At 35.2% G+C, this 10,901-nt stretch overlaps 1 protein-coding gene across 1 annotated transcript in view; it reads left to right on the top strand.

Annotated features, from left to right (window-relative positions):
• Positions 1–10,901, top strand: part of LOC109837306 (GTP-binding protein ERG) — a 16,186-nt gene that overhangs the window by 4,473 nt on the left and 812 nt on the right. Inside the window, 5 exon segments of the mRNA XM_020405494.1 lie at positions 12–170; positions 242–308; positions 3,895–4,002; positions 4,077–4,216; positions 4,509–4,648. Of these exon segments, the coding sequence (XP_020261083.1) occupies positions 12–170; positions 242–308; positions 3,895–4,002; positions 4,077–4,216; positions 4,509–4,608 (574 nt within the window). The 3' untranslated portion in view covers positions 4,609–4,648.

The raw sequence follows: 10,901 nt of genomic DNA, 5'->3' as shown, positions 1-10,901 counted from the left end.
CCTTTGTGTAGGCCTGACAGTAGGGTGATAAAATTAATCAAACATCTGGGCGAAAAGGTTAACCCTGAACAAAAGAGGTTATTGTGCATGAATAAAGTTGATCTAGTGGAGAATAAGAAAGATTTGCTAAAGGTTGCTGAAGAATTTGAAGATCTTCCTGGTTTTGAGAGGTCAGCAGCGCCCTTGGTCATTTAATAATTGTGCTACAATCATTTTGTATAATGTTTTTTGCGTTCTGTAGGTTCTTCATGGTATCTGGACTAAAAGGTTCTGGTGTAAAAGACCTTCTTCGGTATCTCATGGAGCAGGTATGTCTTCTTATTTAGTCATGTTGTGATTTTGATGTTTAAAACTCCCTATATTTCAGTTGTTAGTAAGAATTATCTTATGACCTTGTTAATTTCTTTACAAAGGCAATGGCTATTACTGACAGTACTGTATGGTGTGCATCTTACTTCTTTAGTTAACCATGTTAGCCAGTCACACAGACTTTATATTATGATATCTGATTTCTGTTCAAATACACATATAATTTTAGTAAATATTTCTTTTTTGGTGGAGCATCTTGTATACTGTTGTTGATTGCACAAGGTTTTAATTAGTAAAACCTGGAATATACATGGTCATCATTATCTCCAATATATTACGAAAAGTAGCGTCTCTGAGCTAAGGTTCTCGAAAACATATCTTTCTTCAATTACCCTTTAAATTCCACTGAAGTAACTGTTTGATTATTGCTTTTAATGACTGTAATCCTATGACTTCGAGAGTAGAGGTTATTTGAGAAGGTTTGAATACCCAAGAAACCTGGTAATGCAAGTGAAAGGAAACTAGTCATAAAAAGAAACATTGTTTTAAATAACAATCTGAGTGTCCACCTAGGCACCCGCCGAAGCCTAACATGTACTTAGGCCGCCTTCCTATGTCTCAAAAGTGCTTAAGAGAGAATGGGCCGCTTAACGCAGGTGACACTGCATCAAAAAGGGCTATATTGCTCGCTTATGTACACTACCTAATAAAGAAAATGAGCCATGTCAAAATTGATCAGATCAGAACTATGCATCCTAGTCCATCTTATGTAAAAAAATGAGGATTGGAGTTTGAAACTTCAAAAAGTGTACTTTTCCTCCTAATGCTAACAACAGCTACGTACTGCTTAAATCTCTTGCCTAGGTGCCTATGCGCTTGGTCCGGTTCGTAGAAGTTCTTAACACATTCTCGATCATTGAAAAGAAAGCTTGTCATGGGTTAAAACAGGAGGAAACTCTCCAGTTGCTTGTATTAGGACTCTTAGGGGAAGTTGAATGATATCTTGTAACGCAACAATAATTGGTAGGCACAACTATCTTTGTGCTAACACTTTCGTCATAAGGGCTGATTATTAGGTCCTGGAAGATATTTGCATTTTTGTAGCTAAAAGGAAAATTTAACACCTTGGTAGAGAACATGAAAGAGACAGGCGACTTGTTAGGCAATTCCTCGCAAAATCACCGACATCATGAAAAACAATTTTTTTGGAAAAGATAGGAGAGTTATTTGTTTTTCACTTTAGACATGTTAAGTTATATATCCATGATCCATATTGCATTTATGTATTTTCATTTAGAGAGGGATGATGTATCTAAGTTTAATGGAGTTATTAGAGTCGGCCGTAGGACATGGTTAAGAAGAGGATTTGGTGGAACGTGTAGACTAAAGAAAGTAAACACTTCTACTGCTAGAACCCCAAGGAACATTGTGAGCACGACCTTGCATCAAGTTGTACTCATTATGAATACTCTAGGAGGGATCTCAGGTTGAGGCATAGTTGCACGAGAGTCTATGCCTCAAGCTAGGATATCCCTACATGGCTAGTAGGGGGCCGTACCTGTGTCCAACATGTTTCGGGTACGTATCGGCACCCAAATGGCGTGGATACGAGCAACGTTCATTGACCATGGTTTTCTCTATGTTTCCTAGAAAATTGGCCATGTCTTTCAAATGTTTGAAGCCAAGGAAAGTGATGAAGAATCTCTCTTTGCTCTCTCTCTCTCTCCCCATCTTTTCTTAATTTTTATTGTTTTAGTGGAACATGACATCATGTATCACATGGGGTATCTCTCTCTCTCTCTCTCACACACACACACTCTTCTCTCTCACCCCCTTTTCTTAAGTTTTTAAATTGTTTAAGTGGATGATGGCATCATGTACCACATGGGGGTAAAGTTGGAGCTGTTTGACTATGGTACTTCACTAGATTTTGTTATTTTTTGGTAAAAGTAACAGCAGAGGTAGTACAAGGTACCTTTGGAAAAGTTTGATTTGTTTTCCCCTCTTTTAAAGGACATGGTTCGAAGGGGCTTATTTCATTTGGGAGATTGAATATGTTGAAAGAATATATATATATATATTTGTGCCCCTGTACCCTATCTCTTACAAAATCTGCTTTCAATTCATAAAATTCAAATCTTTGTTTCAAATTTTCAATACAGTCGACCTCTATATATTATAAGTGGGAAGAGGAAAAACAAATCAACGTTTTGTAAACAAATTTGGCTGGAAGAGTGGGCCTAGATGGGGGGCCATGAGGCTCAACTTTGCTGAAAGCATGGCAGTGAATTGGCCAATGATCCTGGGGAAAAGCTTCATGGTTATAGATGACAAGAATATTGAGGCAACATCAGTGATATGGCAATTGAATGTTTTCGAGGGTCAATACAAGCAAGTGAGGGCTGTTTTGTTTTTTGTGCCTCATTTTTAATCAAAGCATAACTTTTATCCTTTACATGAAGCATCAGGCCAATAGTTGCCCCTTGTTGGTGGAATGATATTCTGGCAAAAAGACAGCTGAAGAGGATTTACCTTTGATGGGAGTGATATGTTGTTATACATTTATTTGGTACCGGATAAAAATACTGTTTACTTTAGGAAATGGTTGATTAGTCGTAGACACATTTTAAGTTGATATTGTGCAAGAGGAAGCTGTGTAAATGACTCTTCCAGCATATTTATACTAAACCTAGATCCACTAGATGAAGTTAAGGGATCCATTCCATTTATTGGTGGTCATGGTTTGGCATGTAGTCAATATCTGATATAAGAATAGTGAAGATCTAGCTACAACAAATATATCAGTGAGTAGGATTACCACTAAAGAATAGGCTTTTTCATGGAAACCACCTTATATTTAGGGTTAATTTACATAGATCACCTTATATTTATAGTTTATACCTAAACCACCTACAAAGTTAGTTTTTCTCCGATCAACCACTTGACCTCAATTTGATGCTAAAATTTTCCTGAAATTCTAACAATAGCCCCACTTAATCTCACGCAGAAAACTTTCAAAGAATCAACAAGAGAGGTCACGTGCTTTACATGTGAGATTAAGTGAGGGTATTATTTGGGATTTTAGAGAAATTTAAGCAGAAAAGTGAGATCAGGTGGTTAATTGGAAGAAAAACTAACTTTCTAAGTGGTTTAGGTAGGAATTGGAAATTTAATGTGATTTACGTAAATTGACTCTAGGTATAAGGGGGTTACTAGGGAAAACCCCTTAAAGAAATACCGAATGTGTCAATATCAAGGTTTCGAGGAAGTATCTTGAAGAACCTTTTCTAAACATAAAAAACGAGCCTTTGTGATGATGTTTGCCTTAGATATGAAAGCACATTCTAATTAATGTTAAAGCATATGTTTTTTAAAAATTTTATTTGTATCTACTATGATCTAATATTCTATTTCTACTATACTACAATACATTATTTGACTTATTGTCTGAAGGATTGCTGGGGAAGTAATTGTTTTGAAGCTGAAATTATGCTTTTGATTATATTTTATTTTTCGTGGTTATGTTTGATTGTTTAGTTTATTGTTTATGCATGTAACTTGGAACTCTTTTTTTTTGGTGTATAGGCAGTTAAAAGACCTTGGGATGAAGATCCCACCATCATGAGTGAAGAAATTATGAAAACTATTGCATTGGAGGTGGTTCGAGAGAAAATGTTAGATCATATTCATCAGGTAGTAGTGATAGCAGACAAAACATGTTTCCTTCCTACACAAAAGGATTCAAGATAAGTTTCCATTTGTTTCAGGAGATTCCATATGTTATTGACCATCGGTTGATGGACTGGAAGGAGCTCAGAGATGGTTCTCTTAGAGTGGAACAACATTTTATCGCTCCAAAACAAAGCCAACGCCAGATTCTCGTAGGAAAAAATGGCTCAAAGATTGGGTACTCTCCTACTTTTTTTTTGTGATTTCCTGTGGATGAAGACAAAGTGCTCTGATTTGAATAAACATTTATTTTGTCATTATCTATTTATGATTATTTTCTTTTAGGGACTTAAAATCTGTTATTTATCAAACGTTATTATCTTTGCTACTTTTCTTTTTCATTTTTGTTCAATGTTATTTTGACTTTTCTTTTGCCATTATGTATTCCTGGTCTTATTAAGATCAATTAAAAATTTGTTCTTAAATTTGATGAGTTTTTCCCTTTCCATATGCATGCTTTTATGTATCAGGAGAATAGGCATTGAAGCCAATGAGGAGTTGAGATCCATATTTAAGAGGGAGGTGCATCTCATTCTCCAAGTTAGAGTTGCTCGAAGGAAGAATGCGTAGAGAATTATTGGTCACTTCCTTGATGCTGGATAATGAATTGGTGATTTCTCTTCTCTAGCATGTTTTTTCATGTGGCTATATTGAATTAATTAGTTGTGTGATACTAAGTATATAGTTCTTTTTTAACTTTGCAAAATTTTAATCTTTATTTCTCAAAAGTCAACTGAAAATTCATAATATAGTTTGTTGGCTTCGGGAGAATTTTTCCTGGCACTCATTTAGTTTATTGGTTATTTTTCTCAGGGATTTTGTGGTATTCATGGGGACATGGTCAATAGTTGATTCGATTGACTCAATAGCCTCATATCATTAACATACTGAAAAAGGCATTTCATGAATGGTTCGGTTTCACATTTCTACTGATACATAATTTCCATGATCTTAGTGATGTTTATAATCAGAGACTGTAGTCAGTAAACTATGGTCAGTAAAATATAAAATTAGAAGAATATTCAAAGAAAATTATTAAATCCAATAATTATTTAAAAAAAAGAATCAAAACCAGAGTGATAATAAAGCATAATCAGACCAGAGAAAAATACTAAAAGTCATGTCTTCCTGATAAAATATAATAAAAACTGAAAGATTCAGCTATGGGAATATCTTCAAAATATGGACATTGAAAACATTGACAACAACAAATGAATGCTTCGGTGATGACACTATAGACGACTTCATACTTGATAAATTACTGAGGGGAAAAAAGCCTTTTTTACCAAGTTTTTGGGATTTGGCTACATGCTCGGTTCTACTTTGGGTTCTCCAGTAAATATTATAATATCTTTCTTAATTGCTTCCAACAAGAAGATATTAATTCTTTAAGAAACAATCAAGGCACATTTTTGCAGGAATAGTGGATATGATGTCTATTTGCTGAAAAGAAGTTACAGAAAAAAAAGGTATCAGCAAAGTAAACTGTGACTAGGTACAGTCATGGTTATGTATATTCATTGATATTTACTACTCACTATCAACTAGTCAAGGAGCTAATTCAGTTTAAAAAGCCCAAGAGGAGTATCAATGCTTTTAAAAAAACTCTGTTATAAACTGACTGCCCTCTTCCCTCTTAAGGTCTCTGCCTAGCAGGTGGTTAAGCGGTCCGAAGTTCAAGATGCATATGTTAGGCCATTGCACAGGCTAAGCATTTGCTTCGGAAGCTACAGGCATCTCAGGCACTTAGCCTCTCATAGCCTTTTTAAAGTTATGATGTCCAACTAAGATTTGAGAACCTCCTCCGTCAATTCTGAAAGTTATCGCTAATACCTAGTTACTTTTTCAATTTGGAAAAAGTGCAATGCAAGGTTGATGTTTTCTCATCCTATTACTATCTATTCCTATCTATTCCCATTCCTCATCAAACAAAAATTCAAAATAAAGAGCTCAATGTTAACCTAAAATTTTTACTCGTTAAGCGCTTTAGTTTTATTTCCAGCCTATTGAGTTCCCATGATGGTCTTCGCCAGAAATATTCCCACTTTACCATCAACAGAATGACGTATTTACCTATGTTTAGGACTGAGAACGAGCTATGTTACCCCGACAGTCAAATTGGTCCCGTACCCGTGTCGGGTACGTTTTGGGTGCGGATCCGCACCCAAACGGCAGGGACACGGCGATTTCAAGAGTAGGGGGGGATTACAAACTTGAAGGAGGGAAGACAGTCGAGGGAGGAGTAAACGACGATCTTCGAGGGATGGCGAGCTTCAAGGGATGACGAGCTTCGAGGGAGGAGCCGGCGACGAGATTCGAGGGAGGAGTCGGCAACGAGATTCGAGGGGCAACGAGATTCGAGGGGCGACGAGATTCGAGGGACGACGAGCAACCAGCTTCGAGGGAGAACAGTGAACCCCGAGCCCTAGAATCAACTTGGAGTCACAGATCCGAAGGAGGAGAGAGGAGGGAGAGAGGAACCGATCTCCTTGGAGTGATCTGAAGGAGGAGAGAGGAGAGAGGAGCCAATGTCTCGTGGTGGCGTTTGGGTCTGCGTTTGGGATGTAGGGTTTTTTTTTTCCTTTTTGTTAGAGGGATCTAGGGTTTGAGTTTGGCCTGTTTTGTTAAGAGGGATCTAGGGTTTGGGTTTGGGTCTGGGTTTGGGTTTGACCTGTTTGGGTTTGGGTTACTTTTGTTTTTTAAAATAGTTGGGTGGGCCATTTAAACGACCTGCTTAGCTTTGAGTTTGGGTTTAAGGAGTGAGCTTATTTCTCAATTAGAAATTAAATATAATAAAACAGTCAAAGGGCTTATAGTCCTAATGAATTTTTTAAAAGTTCGAATCCTGAATCCAGTTCATGGAGAACTGTGGCAAAAAAAAATTATTCAGAAAGTCAGGCTAAAAGTCCAACCTTTTATAAAGGCCTAGTGAATGACCTTATAAATGAAGTAAGTCAGGAAAATAATCCTGAGCCTTTCTCGGCAATAGTAAAACAAGAAGCCAATTGGACACCTAAAAGGTGGTCAGAGACAATTCTATATTTAGAACCAGAAGATGTTTCTTCAATGCAAGATATTGAAAATATCAGAACAAGATACTTGAATGATAATTATTACCCAACGTTGTCATTAAAATCCAGATCTTGGATGAGAACTTTGATTATGCAAAAAGGAATGGAAATAACCCATTTCTGGGGATTTGAAAATAGAACTAACCCTACTAATTTCAGTAAATACATCATCAAAGGTTATTTTACCTCGAAAGTAGGCTCTAAACCCAAACCAAGACTTACCTCTGGTTAAAGCCCAGAATTCAAAAGAAATTTATTCTTTTAATTATTGGGATTATAAGCAGGTATTTTATAATATATTTTTATATCAAAATCCTAAGAATAAGCATACCTGGCTGATAAAACTTTGTCCAAAAGCCCTTAAAAAGGGATTCCTTCATGGTTTTACAATTGGTGAACAATCTATGATGCTGAATTAAGCATCTTACCTGAACCCGTAAACAATTTATATTCAGCTTGGGTAGAGTCTCATCCTCTCATTTTAAAAATAAAAGACAATAATATTGTCGAAGGCTTATGTGCTGTTTACTTCTTCTCTGAAACAGAGATTCCATGGATATGGACATGGACCTTTGAGTCTGATTGGGATAATTTACATCTACCTATTCTAAAAAGAAATCACTATTGTAGATGGTGGAATGGAATCATTATTGACGAAAATGTCAAATTAATTGAAGAAATTATAGAGAGGAACAATAGTGTTCTCAAAAATTCTCTGTATCAAGAGATTCAAAAGGTTAACCCTATGATTCAGTTAGTCAAAATAATTAGGCGGAAATACCCGCAAGCTTCTGAAACAGAAATTCAGCAAAAATGTCTTGATCATATGAAAAGATAGTTTTTTGAAGTATTTGATAATATGGAGACACAATCCAGTAAGAGCCTTGATAGTTGTGGTGAAGACAACACTTTACCAGACGCACAAGGAGAAAATGAAGAAGAAGATATTTGGAAAGCTGCTATGGGAATACTGAATCAGATTCCACCATCAAACCTAAAAGGAAAAGGAAAAGAAAAGTAAATAGGTCATTATGAGTTGAGCCTCGGGGAGCCACTCATCAGAATTCAGTACTTCTTAAAGAAGCTTTTTCAAAAGCAAAGCTTTAATAAAGCTACTTTTGAAAAGAAGATTCCTTGTCAGTACATTGCCAATTTCCTTTTGTCAGTGCTTTGCCAGATGTCCTCTTAAAATATGTATCTTTTATTCTCTTCTAAACTATATAAGGAGAGGAGTAGCTTGTTGTAAGGTGTGCTCTTTCAGTTAAGTTTTATTTTCTAAGTCCAATGTGAGTTTGGAGTGTGAAGTATTTTCTCTTGTAAGATCTATCAGTATAAATAAGATTGAAGACGATATTATCTTAAGAGTGGGTAGAAGTATTTTCTCTTGTAAGATCTATCAGTATAAATAAGATTGAAGACGATATTATCTTAAGAGTGGGTAGCCGAACTCTGTAAGTTTTTGCTTTAATTTGTTTTAATTTTATGCATTAGATTTGGTATCAGAGACATGCTAGGCTAATTTTCTTCTTACGATTTATTTGTGTAGACTTGTTTATAAGAATATAATTTTATTATATGTTCTTTCATTTCTTTGTTTATGAACTAAGTTTTTAAAAGTCTATGGAACGTCACCAAAGTCGCGTAGTGTAAAACCCACTCTTAAGATTCTAATGCATAAAATTAAAACAAATTAAAGCAAAATCTTACAGAGTTCGGTTACCCACTCTTAAGATAATATCGTCTTCAATCTTATTTATACTGATAGATCTTACAAGAGAAAATACTTCACACTCCAAACTCACACTGGACTAAGAAAATAAAACTTAACTGAAAGAGCACACCTTACAACAAGCTACTCCTCTCCTTATATACTTTAGAAGAGAATAAAAGATACATATTTTAAGAGGACACCTGGCAAAGCACTAACAAAAGAAAATTGGCAATGTACTGACAATGAATCTTCTTTTCAAAAGTAGCTTTATTAAAGCTTTGCTTTTGAAAAAGCTTCTTTAAGAAGTACTGAATTCTGATGAATGGCTCCCCGAGGCTCAACTCATAATGACCTATTTATTTTTCTTTTCCTTTTCCTTTTAGGTCCAATAGTGGAACCTGATTCAGTATTCTCATAGCAGCTTTCCAAATATCTTCTTCTTCATCTTCTCCTTGTGCGTCTGGTAAAGTGCTGTCTTCACCACAACTATCAAGGCTCTTACTGGTTTGTGTCTCCATATTATCAAATACTTCAAAAAACTGTCTTTTCATATGATCAAGACATTTTTGTTGAATTTCTGTTTCAGAAGCTTACGGGTATTTCCGTCTAATCATTTTGGCTAACTGCATCATAGGGTTAACCTTTTGAATCTCTTGAGACATAGAATTTTCGAGAACACTATTGTTTCTCTCTATAATTTCTTTAATTAATTTGATATTTTCGTCAATAATGATTCCATTCCACCATCTACAATAGTGATTTCTTTTTAGAATAGGTAGATGTAAATTATCCCAATCAGACTCAAAGGTCCATGTCCATATCCATGAAATCTCTGTTTCAGAGAAGAAGTAAACAACACATAAGCTTTCGACAATATTATTGTCTTCCATTTTTGAAATGAGAGGATAAGACTCTACCCAAGCTGAATATAATTTGCTTATGGGTTCAGGTAAGATGCTTAATTCAGCATCATAGATTGTCCACCAATTGTAAAACCATGAAGGAATCCCCTTTTTAAGGGCTTCTAGACAAAGTTTTATCAGCCATGTATGCTTATTCCTGGGATTTTGATATAAAAATATATTATAAAATGTCTGCTTATAATCCCAATAATTAAAAGAATAAATTTCTTTTGAATTCTGGGCTTTAAACAGAGGTAAGTATTGGTTTGGGTTTAGAGCCCACTTTCGAGGTAAAATAACCTCTTTGATGATGTATTTACTGAAATTAGGAGGGATAGTTCTATTTTCAGATCCCCAGAAATGGGTTATTTCCATTCCTTTTTGCATAATCAAAGTTCTCATCCAAGATCTGGATTTTAATGACAACGTTGGGTAATAATTATCATTCAAGTATCTTGTTCTGATATTTTTAATATCTTGTATTGAAGAAACATCTTCTGGTTCTAAATATATAACTGTCTCTGACCACCTTTTAGGTGTTCAATTGACTTCTTGTTTTATTATTGCCGAGAAAGGCTCAGGATTATTTTCCTGACTTACTTCATTTATAAGGTCATTCACTAGGTCTTTATAAAAGGCTGGGCTTTTAGCCTGACTTCCTGAATAATTCTTTTTTGCCATAGTTCTCCATGAACTGGATTCAGGATTCGAACTTTTAAAAAATTCATTAGGACTATAAGCCCTTTGACTGTGTTGAGGTGAATTACCTCTGCCTTTCCCCCCTGAAAGAGGGATTATTCCGCTTCATGGGTACCCTGTAAAAATTCACGAGTAAGAAAATCGGGTAAGTAGTTATTACTATCTTTAATATATTCAATTTTAAATTCATACATAGCAAGTTCACGTCCTTTTCTAAAACGCTTTTAGCAGAGCTACAATCAATGCGTAATAAAAATTCTTGGTTTAGAATATTATCTCTAAATTTAGAAATGCATTTAATAATAGAAAGCATTTTTTTTAATAGTTGAATAATTAAATTGGGCTTTATCCCATTTTCCAGAGGTAAATCTAATTAACTGTTCTTTTTTAGTAACAGGGTCGATTTGTTTTAAGATTCCTCCATAACCTAAATTAGAGACATCAATTTCAACTATTTTAAACCAATCATTATTAGTTAAA

Source organism: Asparagus officinalis, chromosome 4 (assembly GCF_001876935.1).
Source record: "Asparagus officinalis chromosome 4, Aspof.V1, whole genome shotgun sequence".
NCBI lineage: Eukaryota > Viridiplantae > Streptophyta > Magnoliopsida > Asparagales > Asparagaceae > Asparagus > Asparagus officinalis.
This window is presented reverse-complemented; position numbering and strand designations above follow the sequence as displayed.